Source organism: Pecten maximus, chromosome 10, assembly GCF_902652985.1.
Source record: "Pecten maximus chromosome 10, xPecMax1.1, whole genome shotgun sequence".
Classification (NCBI taxonomy): domain Eukaryota; kingdom Metazoa; phylum Mollusca; class Bivalvia; order Pectinida; family Pectinidae; genus Pecten; species Pecten maximus.
The window spans coordinates 29,575,818-29,601,732 of NC_047024.1; the positions used below are offsets into that span (position 1 = coordinate 29,575,818).

Sequence of the window (25,915 nt, forward strand, 5' to 3'; positions counted from 1 at the left end):
CAAATTTAACTTCTGTTTGGATAATTATACCAACTCGAGACAGTGGAATACTTAATATCATTACTCAATAGCAGACAGTCTAATATAAACATTATTGGTGATCAGCCTAGCTGATTATTCATTTTGAACTGCGATCGTATCTCTACTGTACCACCTTTATGACCTATTACGCTAGTTGTGACGATTATAATCCAAGACAGTTATCAACCGTGACAGTTTTATACCTTAATGCCACCCGTACACTGCTCTGGTCTTCCACCTGTTCCTTCTGATCTTCACTTTTTTCTGTCATCTTCGTAGTTTTTTTGTAGTACCTAACAGCAAATCATAGATTCTGATCTGACGACAAAAACTATTTGCAGTTTCACACTGCCAATTCCTCGTATGTCACTTTCCACCTGCAAGAAAAACACAATATTTCCCACATAATTGCCGTTTTAAACGGCTAGACCTATCACTTTTACATTTCCTTTGCTGCAAAATCCTCAGAAAGCATAGACATCTCCTTCTTAAAAGTACCCGACCATCACGTTAGTGTAATACACAGACAGAGATGTCTTTATCGACGAGTTCACCAACCGCGGATGGAGTCAAATACTGACATCTGTAGGAAGTTTCTGGTATCAAAAGAAGGGGGGTAACTCCGCAATTACTATATGCGAGTCTCACCTCATATATTACTAATGGTAATTATATACTAAGAAGTGTAAAGACATAGAAATGGTTTTGATTGTTTCCATTCAATTCAAATTAACAGACTTAAAATATAATAGACCAAGGTGGTCTGAAAATCATACATTATGTATATCATTCTATACACCTGGTTATTCCTATTCAAATCCTCAATATTTTATGATTTTGTGTTTACCTCAATGATTTTCAATAAACTATATTTTGTTAAAATATGCAATATTCTTATAGAAGCTCAATATAATGCTCAATATATTTTTAACTGTGGTGTGGGGAAAATCTACAAATTATATGTGTAATTTTCTTTTCTATAAATTATATTCCAAAAGTTCTCAATATTTTTAACACATCATTAAAAAAGTTACTCCATCAATCAAGGGAATGTCCATCATACAAATGCAGTTTTTTCTTCGATTTACTACTTAGACAATGTAGTTATAGACTGACCATGCACATGAAGTTATATTAATTCTCTTGAAATACAGTGTAGATACAGACATATATCTGTATTTATCCTGCAACTGCCACCGCATTGTCGGAATACACCCACCGTATATATTTTTGCTGTATACGGCAGTGACGGAAAACAGCTGTATTTTGGAATCTTAGCACGTGCGTCAGTTCGACTGACCTACTTCAAAGTGAAACTACGTTTGAAAGGCGAACATATTTCTGTCATTTTTGACACCGTTTCACTTCAAAATGATTATATTTGATGATTATTTTTATGACTGTTGCAGGATAAATAGAATACATGGTCAGTGTCTTAAAATATAAGCTGTATTTTTGGCTCGGGACAGAAAGACAAAAGTGGCTCGCCAAGGCTCGCCACTTTTGTCTTTCTTTACCCTCGCCAAAATACAGCTTATATTTTAAGACACTGACCATGTATTCTCTATATATGTCTCTGGTAGATATAACAAATAAATTTACTACCAAAAAATCCTAACAATCAAGTTCTATGCCAGGAATGGAAACCTTATCCAGTATCAACACACACTTACATCTTTCATGTCATAAAGTTCATTTTCTGTAAAATAATTCTTCAAAAATACAATCTCCTCAAGATTCATATTGTATAAACCATCATGGGTTATCTCCCTTGATGTTAAATCATATGGGTTGACGTTAAAATTTGTTTTCGCCATCAAATAACTGTTCAGCTGTGACAAATGCTAATGAATGTTGCTGAATTTGAAGATTATTATATTTTTCTAAAACAAGAAGCCAAGTAATGGACCTTAACAGTTACCCAACTGCTTATAATATATATTTCGGTCAATTTGACCCATTTTGGCAGAGCGCCCATCAACCCATGGGGGCCAGTCAGGGCCATTGATATGTGCATAACATCACACTGCCATCCCATACTGATAATTATAACCAAATTTTGATTATTTCAGCCCCATCAATTGTACAATTTTAAATCCCTAACCTATAACGATGCTACCAGGCAAGTTTGAGCGATATCTATTGCTTAGTACCAGAGAAGAAGTCGTTTATATCAGTTAAGCCAAATTGACCCTTTTTGGCCCCGCCCCTCAGGCCCCAGGGGGGTCAGCTCCATCATTTGTACAATTTCTAATCCCCACCCCATAATGATGCTACCAGTCATATTTTGTTCAATTCCGATCAGCAGTTATGAAGGAGAAGTCGATTGTTGACGGACGGACGACAGACGGATGACAGACGCCATGGTATGGCATAAGCTAACCTTGGTCCTTCGGACCAGGTGAGCTAATAAATCAAGAACATACAAATCATGGCTTTTATTATCAAAATTTTATTTTCCCATTTGCATATATATTCATAAAACTTAACACAAGCTTTGAAATCAACAGATCCATTTGATATACCTGAAACTTCTAACTCCTGTATTTATATTTGTAAATAATGATTTAAAATATAATGTGTCGATAGTAGTTTAAATAGTCAACACTGCAAGACTAAAAATCATAATGACCATACCAGAGGGCATATGATCAAACCCAGTCTATGCATCCACTATCCTTCTACCTAATACTCCTTGTCGAATAAGTTTTAAGAACTTAAAACTACACTTTTGTGATCCAATATACTGTAGTATTTTTATTAAGCGATAAATGTAACAGCTAGAGCTATAAAAAAAAGGGCAGAACTTTCGGACATTTGAGATATAAACAGGAACTCTTCTAACCTAGTGCATTATCAATTACATCCCAGCCTGATCCCAGTTTAAAAATACATAAGCCCTCTGATTGTTACTATATACACAATCAATTCTATTAAACAATCTACATCTATACAACAAAAATGTATGTACAAAATTTTTGAAAAAAAAGAAGAAAAAATCACAAACACACACAAACTGAATTTTGGTAGAAAACACATTTGAAAGACAGAAGAAGCTATTAATATGATGAAATAAACTTTACATGTAAATAATGAAGGGTTCAAATCAATGTTTAATTATAGATATAAATTTAGTACACACTGATCTCACAGGTTAATAGGTTTATAATTTTTCCATAATCTGATCACCATAATAAGACTGTTCCCGAATGCATACTTAGCTGTCTGTAAAAGCCAATATCCTCTACAGAATTTATTTTTAGTCTGATGAATATTAACTAAATATTATTACCAAAATTCTTCCAAAAATATATCATTCTTAATTCAAAGACCTGTTCACAGCAATCATAATAACATATATAAAAAAAAGTTTCAACAACTTAAATATTTTTGAAAAAATAGATGTTTTAGCTATGGGAAACAGCATGTATTTACTACCATAAAACACATAATTAGTTCCGACGTATACCGACATCAATAAGTTGATTTCTCATACTAATGACCTTTCCTTATTTCCTGATATTACCAGCATACATTAGATTCATGAAAATTGATAATGAAAGTACTATTTCATTGATTGCCATCATCACAATATGAAATGAAAACTTGTTGATTTGTATGAAACTCATTCAACATCATATATGTTATCCAATCCATTAGGACAGCATTTAGTGCTATCAAGAGACCTTTAAATCTAATATAAGCTTGTATGTTTAGGGAGTAGGCAGGCTTAAGAATCTGTCACTAACTCGTGAAACTCACCTAATATTACCGGGTAATATCATAATTACAAGACAGTATTATAGCTCTAGTGTACTCTTGCAAGCAATGGTTAAAACATTAATTTTATCTTCTTAAAAATTTAATTTTGTTTTTGAAATTATTTCCCCATTGAAAACTATAAATTACTTTCAGAACAATGGGTGTGAGGTTGAAAAGAAAAAGGCTACATTTGAATAAAAAATTAACAAAAAAGCAATCATACACATGATTTTTGTTGACCTCAAGATTATATGATAATGTTGTACATCTCACTCATATGCCTGTTGTATAAATTTTAACTCAAAATAAATTCATGTAAAATGTAGCAAAACGTTTTACTGGATAGCAGTGTCTTTACCTTTACAAATGTTTGAAGTCCCCTGAATGTTTGCTTTAAACTAACGTATACAGGTGAGGTATGTACAATAATATATATACAATTTTATATAAATAATACTCCTTTGATTGCTTTAGTGTCTGAAATAATATAAGTCCATTACACATTTGTACATATTAGATTATAAACAAAATTTACACCAAATCAATTCATAACACTTCATGAATATTGCATCAACTCCTTTCATAAACAAATGTATATGTAGGTGTAGTATTCAAAATCACAACAATAGTATTGGTTTTATTTTCACCTGATACTAATTCAACTGCAGATCAAGACACACGACCAAAAAAGACATGTGTAACTAACATTTAAGTCAGTGTCTCAAATTAGACACCTAACTGAAGAGGGTGTTTTGACATGTCTCAATACTAGACACCTCACTGAAGAGGGTGTTTTGACATGTCTCAATACTAGACACCTCACTGAAGAGGATGTTTTCACATGTATCAATACTAGACACCTCACTGAAGAGGGTGTTACGACATGTCTAAATACTAGACACCTCACTGAAGAGGGCGTTATGACATGTCTTAATACTAGATACCTCAATGAAGAGGGTGTTTTGACATGTCTCAATACTAGACACCTCACTGAAGAGGGTGTTATGACATGTCTCAATACTAGACATCTTAATGAAGAGGATGTTTTGACCTCAAAAACATTTAAATATGCATTTAATTAATAAATGTTTGTATAGACTTTACCAAAGACCAATAACATGTTTACTGTATAAGATTGATAAGTTATTGTAAATGTCTCAACAGAGACCAATAACATGTTTACTGTATAAGATTGGTAAGTTATTGTAAATATCTCAATAAAGACCAATAACATGTTTACTGTATAAGATTGATAAGTTATTGTAAATGTCTCAACAAAGACCAATAACATGTTTACTGTATAAGATTGATAAGTTATTGTAAATGTCTCAATAAAGACCAATAACATGTTTACTGTATAAGATTGGTAAGTTATTGTTAAGATCTCAGAAAATGTTACAACCAATAAACGTTAAAGTTATCTACATGTAATTACTGGTACATATTATATAATGTTGACAAATATTGACCAAACTTTTCACCAAAAATGATAACTCGCTTAATTCGAACACTCGGATAACTTAAAGTTTTTTCGTGCTCCCACGAAGTTCCACTGTATATACATTTGCAATATTTATCAGCTTAATTATAAGATGTAACCTAGACATTCAAAATATGATTAAAGCACTTGATTTCACATCAAGGAAGTAAATGTCTGGAATTGGTTAGGTATAGTATTACCTGTATCATTATAAGGGATCGAAGAGTAACATTTTGACAAAAACAAAAATAATAATCAAACTAAGATATGGAAACATTATGTCTTTTATAAGAAACATTTATTAAAAAATTTATGAAAACAAAGCTAGGTTTCAGAACATAAGGTAAATACTGTTGAAATATGATTAAAAAGAAAATCATTAATAAAATGTTCAATACTCTCAAGACATATCTAGTATGTTAACATCTGGTAAAATGTTGAGGTTTTTAAATTGGTAACTTGGTGTTTTTTATGAGAACACATTCAGTTTTTATAAATGCACCACACTTTTCAGCACAATCTGGTTAAATACAACAAAAAAATATACAAAACCACACTACAAGAATACATAAATTATTCAAAACATTTCTTAAAACTCATTTGAAGGCTAAAGCTTAACACGTCATGTCTTTTTAAATTATATTTAACATACAAATGTAAAAGGTGGCCAAACCTTTTTCTATCAACTGTTTACCAACGTATTGAAGTCCCATCCCGGCCTTAGTGTAAAACTTATGTACATTTTGGGTAGGCTTATTTGTATTAAACAACTTTCAGCTCACTATTTTAAAATTGATGCTTCTGCTAGAATGAAGAAAGGGTCGTATTTGTGGATGGGGCTGATTTGCAGTTAAATATGGTACTTGAATGTATAATGCTAATTGCATGGAGTCTTGTTAATCCAGCTACATGTATATATATAGCTAATGCAGATTTCCAAACTTGTTGTCTATGGAGGATTTCAATTTTCCATTAAAACTCCTCAGTAATCCTGTTTTTTCATAATCCATGAAAACATTGGTAGCTTGTATTACAAGCATCAACTGTTTACATACCAAAAAATAATTGAGAAGAATCGCGTATAAGCAAATTAAAAAAGGATTCCATTGCGCCTCAATCATCTAGGCTATATAAAATTCATCAATATTAGTTTTATAACACATAAGTATTCGCATAAATATGTCTTGCTTTTCTAAAAACAATACAATAAATCTAATAAATAGTTCCATACCTATACACCTATGGTACTAATGCAAGCTACTGTTGGATCTGTCAGTTGTAAGCTTGTAGTATTCAGCTAGTATTGAACCTCATTTCTCTCGAAATGTTCCTAGAAAGTCTCTTCTCATTAATGAAGCATTGGAAAAACAAAACAAGATTTTATCTATCACTATGATGTTACAAACACTTTTTAGTACTTAATTGGTTATTAAAACAAAATGTGTGTGAAGTTAATGTACTTTATAAACGGCTCATATCATTGGACATCAGTATTTATTTTACAGGTATAGTAATATATATAACATGGTGCCCAATATCACACACAAGTGGCAACCCCATATCAGGTCATAACTGTGATACTAGCTTTCACCAATAATTTTACTGAAGACATTTGAGAACTAGTGTACAGAAAAAGTATAGACTTGATATACTAAGTCCCTGTTAGATCCCAAACTGGGATTTTGAGTACTGAACATTATTTGTTATATAAATTTTCATCAAAGCAGTGATTTCCAGATGAGATTTTATTTCTAGTACAATCCAGACTTATGAGGTCTGACCACATCTTTATTATACCGCCGTTTCATGACTCATATTCTTTACAATATCTAAAATCTACAATCTAATGCACCATCTATCTGTAGCTTTCCTTCACTAACATAATCCCATACAACAACCCGAATAAATTAAAACTATAATTGTTAAATTAACAAATATATCAATATAGTTAACATATATACATGTATTAATTATATTTTGAACTGACGTTACATCCTTGACCAGCAAAGCTTACAAAATAATCTAAAGAATTGGTAAATATTTTCATGAGAGTAACACACACAACAGATATTTATAACACTGATGTTTTGATAATGGTGTCAAACATTTCATTATTCCAAGGTAACAGAATCAACTGTGAGAGACAACCAATCACAAGAGAGGATTTGTCAACCATGGGATTTCTCTCTAGAGAGAGAGAGAGAGAGAGAGAGAGGCCATATGAACAGTCTTGAGAGACTCCATGGTCAGTCTTGTGACCACAATTTCTGCCTCAAGAAACCATACATCCTGTTTTGAGAGACCATTTAACTATATCTCAAGATGTAACACATGGATATGACTATCTTGTAAAACTGTATCTGATTTGTCTTGAAAGATCATCTGATCAGATCACAAGACAAACAGATCTGTATTACAAGAAGTGAAATGTCCTGAGAATCATATGACCTCTGTAGATGGAAAACAAATTCTAAAAACAGACCATTTGTCTTTGAAAAATGAAATGATGTTATGAAAAAGTCCACACAAGAAATCTGTCTATTTTGCAGTGCCATTTGCTGTGATGTTCTGTAGGATAGTAGGTTCGCTGTCATTCGGTCCCATTACGATTTGTACAGGCGGAACCAGCTTCTTCCCGTCTAATAGTTCGCTTAGTCCCTAAAACAACATGTCATAAATGAAATACTGTACACATTCACAAAGTACTCAACAAATTCAGACAGTTAATTTCAATACAAGCATACTTTTCATTTCCCTTACTGGTCTCTGCTAAAAATAGTAAGAGTGACCTTGACCTAGACCCAAATACACTGAAATTTGAAGTAATCTGAGATATTACGATCCTTTATAATTGTGGGAAGTTTCCTCGAAATCCCTCAAGGAATGAAGCTACTAGAGCACTGACAAACGTATATACATAAGTATAAGATGACAGAGAGGAAATTTAAACTAAAGTACCCCCAGTTTCACCAGCAGTGGACTAATAAGTAATAACAGTGCTCTCATTACTTACTTCATTTCAATTACCTAGTATAAACATGTGGCCTTTGTAACTGTAGTAAGTGTTTAAATTAATATTAAAATAATAAACAAAGATTGTAAAATATTACCTCCCCTGCATAGGATACCAAAGGTGAAACCTCACACTTATTGAATTGGTCATCATTCTCTCCTTTCCGACTGAAACAAACAAAACAATAACAAATATCTTAGTTATCAGGATGCTGTATGAGTTTTCCCATCTATTAATCCTACACTCAAATTTCTATCACAAATCCTCATAATAGCTTTTGAATTTGTTCCCCTCAAAAAACACTTATGATTTTTCATCAAATTAGTCTTAACATTTTCATCAGAAATGGTTACACATGTATTTCAAAATTGTGATAGAACAAAAGTCATTACAATGATTATGAGACATTAAGTCATATCAGTATATTTTTATAAACTAAACAGAGTAGTTTCTAAACCAAGAAACAACAGGAAGATCGTAATATATTGAAAAATTATACAAGGTATAGATCAATTTCAGATTTATATATATATATATAGAGGTAACAATGATACAAATGTTAAAATTATGTCAGTAATGAGATATACACTATCCAAAAGCATTAGTGACCATTTAACTAGTCAATACCCAGAGATTTCGGAATTCTAAATCCATATTTACCATCACCACAGTGTGAATTATTTGTTTTCACTACTCATGTTTGTTTACTAAATATTCAGAACACCAATTATTACAACCCCAAACAACATATTCCAAATGTTTATGACACATACTGCTTTTCAATTACTTATACAAATATATAAACATACAGAGTAGAACGCCACATATCTGAACCACTCGGGAGACACTTAATATGTTTGGTTATGAAGTTGTTTTGATATGTGACCTCACAACAACATATTAAATTATTGCGTGGAGCACAGTGGTTTGAATATGAGGGAATTCAGATATGAAGCTCTTACTGTATATGTAACAAACTAATACAATCCCATGGAAAAAGTATTTGGAGTCGTTTTCCTCAATGTTGTATTTTGTTTTTAAATTGTATAACAATATATATATATATATGTACACTTCTTATTCAATTCTTTAAACTTCTTATACAATTATTATCAGTGAGATATTACGTAACAAGCTTTCATTGTCATTAAAGTGCTATATCAGTTTAATAGCTGTTGAGAGGATGGTAAATATTTTAAGAGAGTTATCTCCCTTGCTACACTACACACATGTCTATACTATACTAAGCTTTTTGCCATCTTTTTTAAATTTCCAAGGTTTTCAAGTCTTAAAAAAGTATATTTATAGGTCTCCTTCGATAAAGCTGATAAGCTGATCAATGAAAAATGAAAGTTTATTGATGACTTTCGTCAAAATTTTAGGTTGAAAAAATCTGGAATTTCCCTCAAACATAGGGAGGGTTTACAAACATATTGCTAGTTTATCTCTTTAATGCTTAGAATGAAATTCTTCATAAAAATTAATATACACTTTTAAACCAGTAACCAAACTACCAACCAACAAACGATACAGATGCAGTTGTGAATTATAATGTTCCAGTAACAGTTATTCCAAACCACACGGTATGTAGGTGAGGGACCTACAAAGACTTACCAGTCACCACTTTCTCTGGCTTTCTTAGCACTGAAACAATTAGGCACAACGGTGAGGCATTAACACATGCAGAGGACATGCACACAACAGTAAAGCGGGGAAAGTGTTTCATAGTATTTTTAAGTGTTTCACAGTGTTTCACTAGAGTTTCACTGGTGTTTCATAGTGTTTCACAGTATTTCTAGTGTTTCACTAGAGTTTCATAGTGTTTCATTGATGTTTCATAGTGTCCTACTAGTGTTTCACTAAAGTTTCATAGTGTTTCACTAGAGATTTCCATAGTGTTTCACTAAAGTTTCATAGTGTTTCACCAGAGATTTCCATAGTGTTTCACTAGAGATTTCCATAGTGTTTCACTAGAGATTTCCATAGTGTTTCACTAGAGTTTCAAAGTGTTTCACTAGAGTTTCATAGTGTTTCACTGGTGTTTCATAGTCTCCAATTGTGTTTCATAATGTTTCACTAAAGTTTCACTAAAGTTTCACTAAAGTTTCATAGTTTTTCCTTACAGTGTTTCAAAGTGTTTCAGGATCATTTCATTTTATACTTGGTATACATTTTTAGCTCTACCAAATTAAAATCTATAATTTTTATACATTGCAGCACAAAGTCATCAGATTCAGTAGAACCCATGTGTATACATGTATATCATTTGAAGAACAAGAGTAACTTGTCTGTCCAACTTGCTGCTAACTGAAGGATACATTATTATCTGACCGATCTTAAACAGCACTAATCTAATTGGCTAATTTCTGTTTCAAACTTTCACCTCTTTTGTTTATAAGTTTTCTGTTTTAACTGCAGTTTTGTTTTTCATTGTTTTACATAACAATAAGGGTTTTAAAGATACCACTTTCATTAAAGGTTATTTCATTTAGAATATATATAACACCACAGATTAACTCAGGGTTCATTTCAAACCATGATATCAGACATGGCTGATGGATTGGTTTCATCAAGGTGACCCCATACATACATACTTTTAATTATATAAAGAAGTAATTGTTAGTAGCTTAAAGAATTTTTTTTACTGTTTTTAGTGACAGGAGTGGAATATAAAACATACGCAAACTACTGATCACAAGAGTAGATATTTCTCCAAGATGGAATCAATGCTCGTGCTATAAAATACTATAAGAGATATTGTATTCATTGTGCAACTGAAGATTTTAAGTTCTTTTAAATCAAAATGCATGCTTACTGAATATCTTCATGCATGATACTAAATGCTGCAGTAAGACTCACAGAAAGACGACTACAATCAGTACTATTTTCTTGGACTCTAATATATCATCAATTATGGTTTTTGAAATTCAATATTACTCCATAGTAAATGCTTGAAAGACTAATCATGCAATATTTGAACTGATGACTGATTCAAAGCTCATAAAATACTAAAAGTGTTTTCTTACTATTAACACAGACTATGTCTTAAATACATGCATGTCCTTAACAATACATCTAGTGATAGAATTATTACAACATCAATACAACGAGAATATTTTCATCACAAATACAATATGCATTCATTGCTCTACTTAGTAAGCATACACGGAAACAGCCAAACAAAATGGCATAATATGTTTCATGCAAATTTGTTAGTTAAAATTAAGTTCAACTAAAATTTACTGAAAAATGACCATAGCAATACAGAATGTATATAGAAATGTATGAAAACACTATTCTTATTTTCTCCATTTAAATTTTAATCAAATTTAAAATTGGTGAAAAAGCATGCATTGAAAAAACTCAACATGTGTATTACAAGTCGATATTTAAAAAGTATTTTGTGCAAACTTTTACTGTGCATTTTTAAATTTGAAATCTAGAATAATATTTTAATCAGAGTAACATACCATGGTATATCAGGAAGAGACGATCCGTCGCTGTGTACAAATTTAGATCCAGCTCCTAACATGTAACGATGGTGGAGATTCAACAGGGCCTCTCTACAGGTGGTGGGCGTGTCTTTCGCAGCAGTGTCCGCATTCTTCAAGGGAGCGAACTCATCCTCTCGGAGAACTTCCCATACAGCAAAGCTCCTGTCACATTTATACCAAACCACGGACACAACCAAGGCCATATAAGGATAGTAGAGTGGAGGGAAGGTAGGGATATAGGACGAATGGAAGGGAAAGAGTCGAAGGAAAGATTCCACACATGGGTTCATTTTGTGTGAAATAGTTAATAAAAAGCAGAAAGCGTAAAAATGTTTATGAAGATGATTACAAATTCAACAAAAGCATGTTTTTTCAATTACAAGAAATAGTATTATTTTTGGAAGAAAAGAAAAATTAGAAGTATTTTTAGATACAATACGAGCATATAAAATTTCATGATTTAGCAAAGCAACAGAAGCAAAACAAGGATCATTAGTGACGTTTTTCAAAATTAAAATTGCACACCACACACCAACATACACACAAAGCACACAAAAAAGAAGTGGGGGGAAAAAAGAGAGAAAAAGTGATGTTACTACATAGTTCAGCATTTTAGCATTAACAGTAACATGTGACTTGATACAACTCTAAAGGTCAACTATAGAATTTCATAGTTACATGTATGTGCTAAAGATAGTAATTCCAACATAAAAAGTGGAGAGAAAAAAAGTGAAGTTATGTACAAAAATGTAGTAAAATTGTAGAAAATGGCACCAGATTATACTCTAAAATAATTTATATATACTGTCTCTTCTTATCGGAGGGGGCTACCACTTGGATTTTCATGTAAGTCAGGATCTATGACTTAGTCTATCACACAGAGCAAGCATAAAATTTGAGTTAGAATTATTGTCATTCAGAATCAATTACTCAAGATCATCTTACCATACATTTCCTACAGTACCACCATGTGTTGAAAGGTGTGTGTGTGAGTGTGTGTTGGATGTTGTAGTCTGTTCTGCTTGTTATTGGTCAGTATTTCTGAAGACTCATTTCCAGAGTCATACCTCATTTTACCGGTTAAAAGCCGATGCTCGCTGATAAGCATTATTTTTCAAAAATGGCGGCCAAAAATTTCCCTCTTGTATAGGGTCTTTCTAAGAGATAAGTGTATAGGGTCTTTCTAAGAGATAAGTGTATAGGGTCTTTCTCAGAGATAAGTCCATCCCCACTTATGGTTGATTTAACTAACTCACCCCCTGGGCTTATACCCGGTAAAGTACGATATATCACTATCAAATAACTCTGCACAAAAAATCTCAGATTTAACCCAGAAAATAGTTCACCACAGATCAACTCTAATACTGTTATTTTCTAATTACCAGCACATCCATCTATTCTTTTTACAGTTTTTTTTTTTTTTTTTCATTTCTTTTTAATTTTGATTTTTCTGGATTTAGACTTGTTCAGAATCTACAAAAAGACATCTTAAAAAATAAAGGAAAAAATCCAGAAACCCAGTCACAGAAGAGTGTATTGCAACAGAAATGAGTTTGCATTAGTTTCAAAAGCATTTGAAAGAAAATTGCACTGTCAATGATTTAGAGAGAGGAATAATTAAGTAACTGATATATGTAAACAGAAGGAATTTCCTGGAAAGCTTCGATAAAGCATTGATAGTTACGAAAACCTGAGATAGATTTTCCTGTACAAGAAAGCTAACTGCAATTCCTTTTTAATTTTTCTAGCAGAACTGGGATACAAAGTTAAAGAAAAGTAAGAAATAGATGTTCTCAATTAGTTTGCTTTAGAATTTAATTGAAACAATTATCTTGAAAATGACTCAAAAAATATTGAAGTATACAAAGTAATAGTTTGTAAAAAAAATAATAATATGATGATTAAATTAATTAACTCATGCAATATGTATTAATTTGTAGGCTGCTTTCATCAATGGTATTTAAATTAGCCTGTGATATAGAATTGTTCTATAATACTGGAACTATAAGACAATATTCCTTGATGATGACTGATTGATCTTGATTCATATTCAGAGTTATCATTAATAAAGAATGTTCAGTTGTATTCTATATTTCAGACTATCCTCATGGCACTGGATGTAAGACAAACAACTGTTGATTGGTAACAGATTACCACTATATCTGTTTTTATTATACAATGCATCATGTATTGGAATAATTATAGAATTTCTCATTACTGCGTGACGTAGATGGATACCTCAACCCTTGAGACAAGAATTTCAAAAATAGAGCATAAGGTTATGCCATATGCTATATGTTGAAATTCTTACACAAAAGATTTAAATGCCTTAATCTACATCACAAAGGGTAATTGATTAATTTCTCACCCATTTCTCTGAAGTTAATTGTAAGTTGTAATAGTGAACCGAATAATACCACACATGGAATGATAATATAGCTTATCATTCAATAGTAATTTGATTACTCTGCATATTATATACTTACTCGGCAAAGTGAAAGACATCAAAAACAAATTTCTCCATTTTAATTCCATTTGGTTCAGTGGGCTTGACAATCTCCTGGTTATCACAGACATATGGAATCTTTTTCTTGGCAACATGATGTTTTAGCTGATTTTCCTGTTCAACCCTGAAAACCAATAATGACTTTGATATAAACAAATGGTTTGGTTTGGTTTGATTTATTTAACATCCTATCAACAGCTAAGGTCATTTAAGGACGACACGCGTGGTGAGTGCGTATGTGTGTTTTGGGAGGCTGTGGTATGTTTGTGCAAAGTCTCCTTGTGATAGCCCGGAACTCTTGTCAATTTATAGTGCTACTTCACTGAAGCATACTTATTAAGACATTCAGCAGGACACCCCACCCAGTCACATTATACTGACAACAGGCGAGCCAGTCGTCCAACTACTAAAATTCTGAGCACTAAGCAGGAGTAACAACTACCATTTTTAAAGACTTTGGTATGTCCCGGCCAGGGGACAGAACCCAAAGCCTTCCTCACAGGGGCGAACATAGATGGATCTTACTCAATATTAACCTTAATACATGCAACTGTATAGACTAACAATTTCTGTATGGATTAAAATGGATTTATTTACCTAATCACTATATCATACATACATACAGCTATAGGATTATAACATTACAATATTTAATATTCATGTGTAGGCTTAAAGGTTACATTGTAGGGTAATTCTTCAAAAAACTAAATCTCTAAAATGTAACCATCTAGAGTGTAGTTGGTGGGTATTCTGTCCGACCTTCATTGCTTACCGCCCTGTATACCAACTGGTATCTATATATATTGCTTACCGCCCTGTATACCAACTGGTATCTATATATATTGCTTACCGCCCTGTATACCAACTGGTATCTTTATATATTGCTTACCGCCCTGTAAAGTTAACTACATTGGTCAGTTTGTGGATATTTGATGAGTAGGATAGGAGATGTCAACTGATGTCCTTACTGTGACACATGTTTGAGGAAATCCAGAGTAAAGTAGTGGTTACAGATGTTGCCCGCGTTGAAGGTCAGTTGTCCGTTGTCCCGTCGTAACTCGGCAGTTTTCAGTGTGATTTCACTGTACTCCACAACCTGGTAACGGCCCTCCACCTTACAGACTACACCAACAGCCTCTGTCGGCACTGTCTTCTCCACAGCCTTATCAAAATCAATGAACACAGTAAACTCTCACCATACACAATATATAGAACCTAAACAAGGTATCAATGAGGAAAAAAAATCACCTGTTCAGAACTGATGGATAGTCTTGTTAAAAGTCAAGTTACACCTAGCTCCTTTAAAACTTTGATACAAGAGATATTAATAATTAAGAAAAATATTTGGCTATCAGATCAAAACTTGAGGTGTATTAAGATACTGATTATACATTATCCCAAACTTTTTTTACAAAACAAAATTTGCCTTAACATTACAGTGATTCAGGTTGTTGGAAAATGTGTTTCAATAACGTAATACTTTTTTAACATTTCCAAAGCATGTTTAAATTCCACAATCACATAAACACATATTTGCTATCAGGCATTAAGTTACCTTTGCTCCACACTCAGCTTTCTTTGTCCTACAGAAGCCGATAAAGACAGGGTCAGCCATTTTAACAAGTATATTGTCTACACAGTAGACGTGGATGTTTGTCACCCCTCTCTTCTCCATGTCTTCCAGGACCTTCCATTTCCGCAGAGCTCGGTAGAGTCCACCATTTCCATCTGTAACAATGAGACATTAATTAATAAGTGAGTGGGTATCAAACACAAGGAAACAATACCTGTAAAATTTTCATTAGTAGCATTTCTGTACAATTCCTTCATTACTGCAGCCTCGTGTATTACTCATGCAAGTCCAAACCAAATGTGGAGGGTATTTAAAGGAAGCATGTCTACAGATCTCAACTTAATTATATATATATAATGGTACAATTGAAGCTGACTTTAAAACATGACTTTCTAAACAAAATAAATAAATTAAAAATGATAGGATCTCAAACTTGACATGCCAGTGTATCATTATACTGAGTTGTTTCATTTTTATTCTACCACAATACCCTGTGTTATTCAACTCTCAGATCATCAGTTAATCATTACAGCTGTTGATTAACAATCTGTTTAAACCACACGTACGTGGTATAAACTCTGTACGCATTTTGATTGGCTAACACGGTGAACTTTGACCCAAGCTGCAATTGTTATTGACATCATCAATAATCTAATGACGTTACATCACCGGGTCCCGGACGTCACCGGTACACTTTATTTGCATACGCGAAATTATACTTGGCCACGTTTCCCTTTGATTCGAACCGATATTATTGTGGTAGAAACAGGTCACACGACTCGAAATTGTTGGATATGGAATTTATTTCACACTTGTAAGTTATTTTTTAAAAGTTGTAAAAAACACTCGCTAAAGCTCGTGTCTTTTGTAACTTTGAAAAAATAACTCACTCGTGTGAAATAAATTCCATATCCAACAACCACTCGTTGTGTAACCTCTATTTACACCACCACTTCAATGTAGTATTGACCCACATTGTAAATGATCATGTGGCTGTCATAAAGTATATAACATTGTCATTACCGGGGTATACTAAAGTGTACTAATAAATGAGAGAATGTTTTCATATCCACACAATATTGCCCTCCGTTAAAGTATGGTCCTTCAGCATAAACTAGACCTTTAAGCCACAGGCCAATGTAATACACAATTCCCACAAAACAAAAGATCTCAGAGGGATCTCGGTGCCCACCATTGAATGATCTATATCATGTCAAATGAAAGACTGATCTTTTCTCTTATTTTACCATCTTCCACTCTTCCTTCAAAACATTTAATAACTTTATATAACACTTTATAGCAGGAGCAACCTGCAACTGTCAAAATCCAAATTTGAGAAAGACTCATAATTTAGCACTTTAAGAAATTGTTAAAAAATGAAGTTTCAATTGTCAAAATCCAAGTTGGTTGCCTGTTGGCCATGTTGCTGTCAAGGAATATGCATAACTAGGGATCAAGGGAAACCTACAGATGCGAAAAAGATCCTTTTAGTACTTTCAAGAATTTGTTAAGGAAGGATGGACAGATGGAGGGACGAACCATGGATGTAGGGCGATTTGAATAAGATGGTGGGCTAAAAAGTTAGGATCTCTTATGCATGTATAAATGTAAACTATAGGAATGAGTAAACAGGGTCAATTAGCCAACAACAGCAAGACGACAGTGGATCAGATCAAGTACAAATTATCTCTCTTTCAACAAGAGATCCCGGAGGGACCTTGGTGTCAACCATTGAATGATCTTTATTGGTTCTATATCAGACTGATCTTTTTTTGCTACTTTTCCCTTCTTTCTTCTGATCAAATATTTAAAATGAATTGGCACAATAAGGGACCAAAGAGAACCTAAAAAAATTTGAGAAATATCCTTCCTGAACTCAAAAGCCTGTCTAGGGCTGGAGACGGGTACTCAGTACCAGTACCATACCGATACTCGTATCATAAAATACTGGTACATTCTCATTTAAAACAAGAGGCCCAATGGGCCTGTATTGCTCACCTAGCTCTACAGCAACTTTGAAGCCGATCTAGGTGATTTCTGCAGATACGATGCTGATAACCACTTTATTCAAATATCAGAAAAGGTTAGGTTGATTCATTCAATAAATTTTCTAGTCCTTCATTCCAGCATACTATTTGCCTAATACCAGGTCATGGAGTCTCTTGGCTATCGAGAAATCATTGTTTAAAGATTTAAACCTATTCGACCCCTATGACCTTTAATGTAGGTTATGGTTATACATTTGAACAAACTTGGTAGCCCAGCATGCTACAGGCCCAATATCAAATCCGTGGGCCTCTTGGTTATTGAGAAGTTGTTTAAAATGTTCAGCCTTTTTAATTCTTGGTTATTGAGAAGTTGTTTAAAAATTTTAGCCTATTTGACCCATGTGACCTTGAATTAAGGTTATATGGTTATTCATTTGAACAAACTTGGTAACCCTTCACCCCAGCATGCTTCAGGCCAAATATCAAGTCCCTGGGCCTCCTGGTTATTGAGATGAAGTTGTTTTAAAGTTTTCTAATCTATTTGACCCTATGTGACCTTGAGTGTAAGTCAAGGTGATTCATTTGAACAAACATGATGGCCCTTCGACCCAGCATGCTACAGGCTCAATATCAAGTCCCTGGGCCTCTTAGTTATCGAGTATTTGTTTAAATATTTTAGCCTATTTAACCCATGTGACCTTGAATGAAGGTAAAAGTCATTCATTTGAACAAACCTTATAGCCCTTCTCACCAGTATGCTACAGACCTAATATGAAGTCCCTAGGCCTCTGGGTTATTGAGAAGAAGTTGTTAAACGGAAAAAGTTGATGCCAGATGGCCAGATGGATGACAGACGCAGCACCACAGCATAAGCTCACTTCAAGTGACTTGCTCTTTGGGCAGATGATTCTGGTAACCTGCTGACATTTGCAAGAACAAGAGGCCTAGAGGGCCTGCATTGCTCATCTGGATATTTGAGTCATCATGGAAAATATTTTACAATTTCAAGCTATGGTTTAAACCAAATATGGGCCAAATCCTGTCATTCTTCAAGAGGAAGGAATTTAGTGTTTTTTATTTGTTTGTTTTTTTGCAACATTTCCTATATCAGGCCCCCTGTCTCCAGCCATAAGGAACCCACATCCTCATCCTCCCTTTATACAATATTAGATCTCCTTTGCCCAATAATGTTCCAGACCAAATTTCATTGAAATCCATTCAATCGTTCAGGACAAGTAGCGATTTAAAGGATTCTCAATTTCCCCTATTGTGCCCTGTCCCTTAGGCCCAAAGGGAGCCATGCCCTCAGTTTATATAACATTTTATCTCCTTTTCCCAATAATGCTCCTGAGCAAATTTCATCAAAATTCAATCTGTCATTAAGGACAATTTTAACTCTGTTCATACATTTATTCATACAAGGTTGATGACAGCTGGCCCGACATGAACTGTCCCTGTATGAACGTTATATAATAGGAATACGCTAATTTGCTGACACAAGATAACAATGTAGTGTTAGTGTGTAATGTAAGTCGATGTAAACAACCAGTGTTTGTCGAACTATATGTCGTCAGATAACTCCATCCTCAGGTAAACATGGCCAGACAATTATGTTCACATTCCATACCCACAGTATACATCTTGCACCTCCAGACGAACAACCTGATCTATAGGCAGTCTTCAAATATTTCATTAGAATATCAAACAATGCCAGAAACTTGTATCAGATTCTGTATGAGAAACAAACCTAAACCTGTCAATGCTATCATGTTCAGTTGAAAATTGTCTCTAAAATCTGTTTACATTGACTTTCCTCATCTTAACACGGTCATGTTTACATTTTGTGTATCAAATTTCCTTGTACATTTACCACAGGGCCTTATCTGCTATAACTCATGTTGTGTGTTCAAGACACTGTTTACTACATCAAGCAGACCATATATATGACAAGTTTAAAAGTAAACAATAAACAGGTCAGGAAAACGATGACATGTACAGCTACAATCATAGATATTTATGAAAAATCTTGTCCTGTTTGTTTTTTAATTTCTAATTCAAACTTGAATAAGGATTTGAGTTTAGCACAGAATTTAGCCCAAATATAAGCTATCCCTATCATGGATGCTGTATTTGTTCTGTACATCCTGATTTGTCAGTTTGAAAGCTTAAAAAGCATCTTATATACATGTCAATTCACATCATGATTACACTGTCAAACAAATTCACATCATGATTACACTGTCAAACAAATTCACATCATGATTAAACTGTCAAACAAATTCACATCATGATTACACTGTCAAACAATTCACATCATGATTACACTGTCAAACAAATTCACATCATGATTACACTGTCAAACAAATTCACATCATGATTACACTGTCAAACAAATTCACATCATGATTACACTGTCAAACAAATTCACATCATGATTACACTGTCAAACAATTCACATCATGATTACACTGTCAAACAAATTCACATCATGATTACACTGTCACACAATTCACATCATGATTACACTGTCAAACAAATTCACATCATGATTACACTGTCAAACATCGTATTTAGTTTGCCTCAAATTCCCTTTCAAGATAAACCTCAAGTCAAGAGGTTTCAATGGGGTTAGATTTATTTATTAATGTAGATATTAATTGTTTAGGATTGCAATAACTGATAATATCTTAATTGTCATAGTCATTGTGACTCCTCTCACAAATGACTACTTAGCTTACACTAAGGTTTGAATCTAAACTTTAGCACTTGCATGTTGTGCTGGACTAGTGCACTTCCATCCGGGCCAGTAGATTGGGTTTTAACTCGATCTTCGAGACAGTTCCCACTTTTTTATAATTCCACCTAAGTTATTGCATTACAGATTTAAAAGTCCTAGGGCGATGAACCAAGCTGTCCTGTCTATGATTTACGAGTACATCCATACATAATCTTGGTAACAGATGTACAGCCAACCAGATCATTATCACATGTACAGACACTAACTCATCTCAGCTCTTATAAGCCATTGGCCAGCCAGCCAGCCCATGACATTAAACGTTTGTCAACCTCTAAAAGAACTTTCAAAAGCACAAGATAGTTGTCAGCGAAATCAGAGCACTGTGGTAAAATGTTTGTTCTTCAGAATGAGGCTTTCCAGTAATCTGGATATTCAACAAAAGGCCCTTATACTATGTAGTATACATTCTCTGTGGCAAGTAAAGTGGCACTGTTGGCCACTGCGGCCATCTTGGATTTTTGATCGACCCAAATAATAACAACACTTGATTAGAACCAATGTGTCAGATTCATTTCTGGTAAGTTTGAGCTGAATCCCACTGGTGGAACTTGAGCAGAAGTTGGAAATTGGTGTTGTTCAGGAAAACCATGATTGCGAAGTCATGTTATAAAATGGCCATCATGGCTACCATGTCAAAGTTTTTATGAGGCCGAAATATAACAACATTGTTGGCTCTCCTTTCTTAATATCCCCACCAATTTCCAGCTAAATGGCACCAGTGGAACTGGAGAAGAAGTTTAAAATGTGTTTTTCAAGATGGCTACCATATATAGTGGCCATCTTGGATTTCTGACTGACCTGAAAAATAAAAAATAACAACACTTCGTCAGGACCATATCAAGATCATTTCAGGCAAGTTGCAGCTTAATCCGAATGTTTGAAATTTGAGAAGAAGTTTGAAACATGAAAAGTTTATGCACTGCACACGGCAGACGATGACAGATGAAGCACAATGACCTAAAATTATTATACTTCAAGCTGAGATTTGTATATGTATCACACAAAGATGTTTGATTATCTTTCTGCCTTGTAATTTCAACTACGTGGTGGTAATCACAAATACTAGAACTGTCGTCCAGAGGGCCAACGCATACCCCTGCCCCTTTGGTGAAGATTTTCCAACAAAAATCTGTTTTTAGTGAACGGGTTACCATGGCAACCTAAGTTTGTGGGGAAAAAGCCTGCATGCATATGTACACATTATGAGTCCCTAACATTCCTGTGTATTTCAAATGAAATTGGTTGATAGCTATATAGGAGTTGTCCGAGTTGTCTTGAAGTATATAGTGACCTGGTTACCATGGTAACCACAAAACTACAACATGATATAGATTATGCACATCTACAATGTATAAGGGTTATTACCATAAAGTTTCGTTGAAATTCCCTCAGTAGTTTAGGAGGAGTAGCCGGTACATAATATGACAACAATAGTCATATAAATATGTGAAGAATTCAGAAAAATATCTATATAAAGTGACAAGCATCACTTTTTTATCACTGTGATACTTACCAGGAGCTTGTGCCACCTTGTCTGTATTTGCAAGAATAATTTTTCCATCAAAACCTATACAAGGAAGTAGGCCCTGCTCAAACAGTATGATATTCTCTTTCTCAAGACCAAAGTAGTTGTGCTGCTTGAAGTAGTCATCTGTGGCCTGTTTTGTGTGCTCACTTGTCATGATATACCTAAAACATAACACCATTAATATATACAGGAGTATACTCTCTAGTCGTGATATATCTAAAACATAACACCATCAATATATACAGGAGTATACTCTCTAGTAATGATATACCTAAAACATAACACCATCAATATATACCAGGAGTATACTCTCTAGTCGTGATATACCTAAAACATAACACCATCAATATATACAGGAGTATACTCTCTAGTCATGATATATCTAAAACATAACACCATCAATATATACAGGAGTATACTCTCTAGTAATGATATACCTAAAACATAACACCATCAATATATACAGGAGTATACTCTCTAGTAATGATATACCTAAAACATAACACCATCAATATATACAGGAGTATACTCTCTAGTCGTGATATATCTAAAACATAACACCATCAATATATACAGGAGTATACTCTCTAGTAATGATATACCTAAAACATAACACCATCAATATATACAGGAGTATACTCTCTAGTAATGATATACCTAAAACATAACACCATCAATATATACCAGGAGTATACTCTCTAGTCGTGATATATCTAAAACATAACACCATCAATATATACCGGAGTATACTCTCTAGTAATGATATACCTAAAACATAACACTATCAATATATACCGGAGTATACTCTCTAATAAGTCGTGATATATCTAAAACATAACACCATCAATATATACCGGAGTATACTCTCTAGTAATGATATACCTAAAACATAACACCATCAATATATACCAGGAGTATACTCTCTAGTCGTGATATATCTAAAACATAACACCATCAATATATACCGGAGTATACTCTCTAGTAATGATATACCTAAAACATAACACCATCAATATATACCAGGAGTATACTCTCTAGTCGTGATATATCTAAAACATAACACCATCAATATATATCGGAGTATACTCTCTAGTAATGATAAACCTAAAACATAACACCATCAATATATACAGGAGTATACTCTCTAGTCGTGATATATCTAAAACATAACACCATCAATATATACAGGAGTATACTCTCTAGTCGTGATATACCTAAAACATAACACCATCAATATATACCAGGAGTATACTCTCTAGTCGTGATATATCTAAAACATAACACCATCAATATATACAGGAGTATACTCTCTAGTAATGATATACCTAAAACATAACACCATCAATATATACAGGAGTATACTCTCTAGTAATGATATACCTAAAACATAACACCATCAATATATACAGGAGTATACTCTCTAGTCGTGATATACCTAAAACATAACACCATCAATATATACAGGAGTATACTCTCTAGTCGTGATATATCTAAAACATAACACCATCAATATATACAGGAGTATACTCTCTAGTAATGATATACCTAAAACATAACACCATCAATATATACAGGAGTATACTCTCTAGTAATGATATACCTAAAACATAACACCATCAATATATACCAGGAGTATACTCTCTAGTCGTGATATATCTAAAACATAACACCATCAATATACAGGAGTATACTCTCTAGTCGTGATATACCTAAAACATAACACCATCAATATATACAGGAGTATACTCTCTAGTCGTGATATATCTAAAACATAACACCATCAATATATACAGGTGTATACTCTCTAGTAATGATATACCTAAAACATAACACCATCAATATATACCGGAGTATACTCTCTAGTCGTGATATATCTAAAACATAACACCATCAATATATACAGGTGTATACTCTCTAGTAATGATATACCTAAAACATAACACCATCAATATATACCGGAGTATACTCTCTAGTCGTGATATACCTAAAACATAACACCATCAATATATACCGGAGTATACTCTCTAGTCGTGATCATAACTAAAACATAACACCATCAATATATACCAGGAGTATACTCTCTAGTCGTGATATATCTAAAACATAACACCATCAATATATACCGGAGTATACTCTCTAGTCGTGATATATCTAAAACATAACACCAACAATATATACCGGAGTATACTCTCTAGTCGTGATATATCTAAAACATAACACCATCAATATATACCAGGAGTATACTCTCTAGTCGTGATCATAACTAAAACATAACACCATCAATATATACAGGAGTATATTCTCTAGTCGTGATCATAACTAAAACATAACACCATCAATATATACCAGGAGTATATCCTCTAGTCCTGATCATAACTAAAACACCATATAATTATGCACATGTACATGTATATCAATTGCATTAAGTTGAATCTCTCATTTTGAAAATGTGATTTCGATAAACCAAGATTTGTATGGTGAATGTTGTCAATAAAGTAGAAGACACTGCTCACTCTTCTGGAACACCTGGATATATTCTCATGGTACTTTTTAAAGGGTCTCCATGCAAATCTCATTTATTTTGTTTGTATTTAATGCAGTCAGAAATAGCTGTTGGTTGTTTTCTGTTGTTTTTGTAAATCTATGTGGAATTTTACTTAATATTTGCATACACATGGAAATATCTATACTAGCCATATACGTCGTTAAGATATATGTGCAGGTTGCCATGGAATGGTGCAGTATTGAAAGCAACTGACTACCAAATGGTGTATCATTTGCAATGAAACAATTAAATGGTGAAGGATTTATGGTGAATTTACCATGGAATGGTACAGGGCTTGCCAGTCTGTTGTGTTGCCAGTCGCTGGAGCCGGAGTAGCCTCTCTGCCTGTAGTTGATACAAAGTTTTCTGCGAGGGGAGACCTACGTCGTACATGCCCTTTGGGTAGGGTACTCCAAGCCGTGTTCCTTGACCCCCCGCCAGCAGGAGGACAGCTACACGGTTGTTTCCTACCTCGTCAAGGCCTGGAAAACAAAAAGACACAGATCATAGACTAACAATCAACAGAAGATTGTAGAGCTTTTGTTACGACACCACTAGATAGGCAACAAATGTTTTGGACATTTGAGAAACCCACAAGGGAAAGCCAACATGTCACTGGCGAGGAAATTACCTAACAGAAATAAACAACATCTTCTCTACCCCAGTGTGTCTTGAACCGATGTTACAGGGGTCTGAAGCTCACACTTGACTGCTTCTACTATCAGTGTATTCCCGATCAGGAATACCGAGGCACCACATCCTACTGATGTAGACAGTGTGCATACATTATCTTCAGTAGTTTGATGTTTCAAATAGGTTTGGATAGTTTTTGTTTAATGTTCTGAAGCATACAGTCAGACACCACTGAAGCATAAAGCCAGACACCACTGAAGCATACAGCCAGACACCACTGAAGCATACAGCCAGACACCACTGAAGCATACAGCCAGACATCACTGAAGCATACAGCCAGACTTCACTGAAGCATACAGCCAGACACCACTGAAGCATACAGCCAGACACCACTGAAGCATACAGCCAGACATCACTGAAGCATAAAGACAGAGACACCACTGAAACATACAGCCAGACATCACTGAAGCATAAAGACAGAGACACCACTGAAGCATACAGCAAGACATCACTGAAGCATAAAGACAGAGAAACCACAGAAGCATAAAGACAGAGACACCACTGAAGCATACAGT

General features: G+C 34.0%; 2 protein-coding genes across 10 annotated transcripts in view; both read right to left on the bottom strand.

The window, feature by feature from the left end:
* Positions 1-575, bottom strand: part of LOC117336288 (kinesin-like protein KIF21A) — a 133,161-nt gene extending 132,586 nt beyond the window's left edge. For all 6 annotated transcript variants that reach the window (XM_033896774.1, XM_033896773.1, XM_033896771.1 and 3 more), the window contains exon 1: positions 225-575. In XM_033896774.1, the coding sequence (XP_033752665.1) occupies positions 225-292 (68 nt within the window). In that variant the 5' untranslated portion in view covers positions 293-575. The remainder of the gene's footprint in view (positions 1-224) is intronic.
* Positions 576-2,453: 1,878 nt separating this feature from the next.
* Positions 2,454-25,915, bottom strand: part of LOC117335358 (UDP-N-acetylhexosamine pyrophosphorylase-like) — a 34,792-nt gene continuing 11,330 nt past the window's right edge. The window contains exons 3-11 of one of the 4 annotated variants that reach the window (XM_033895298.1): positions 24,985-25,189; positions 22,148-22,323; positions 15,832-16,004; positions 15,245-15,438; positions 14,257-14,400; positions 11,747-11,932; positions 9,891-9,920; positions 8,374-8,443; positions 2,454-7,921 (exon numbers count right to left, since the gene is read on the bottom strand). In XM_033895298.1, the coding sequence (XP_033751189.1) occupies positions 7,802-7,921; positions 8,374-8,443; positions 9,891-9,920; positions 11,747-11,932; positions 14,257-14,400; positions 15,245-15,438; positions 15,832-16,004; positions 22,148-22,323; positions 24,985-25,189 (1,298 nt within the window). In that variant the 3' untranslated portion in view covers positions 2,454-7,801. Of the gene's footprint in view, positions 7,922-8,373; positions 8,444-9,890; positions 9,921-11,746; positions 11,939-14,256; positions 14,401-15,244; positions 15,439-15,831; positions 16,005-22,147; positions 22,324-24,984; positions 25,190-25,915 lie in introns of all 4 variants that reach the window. The other 3 variants (XM_033895297.1, XM_033895301.1, XM_033895300.1) reach the window with 3 other exon arrangements.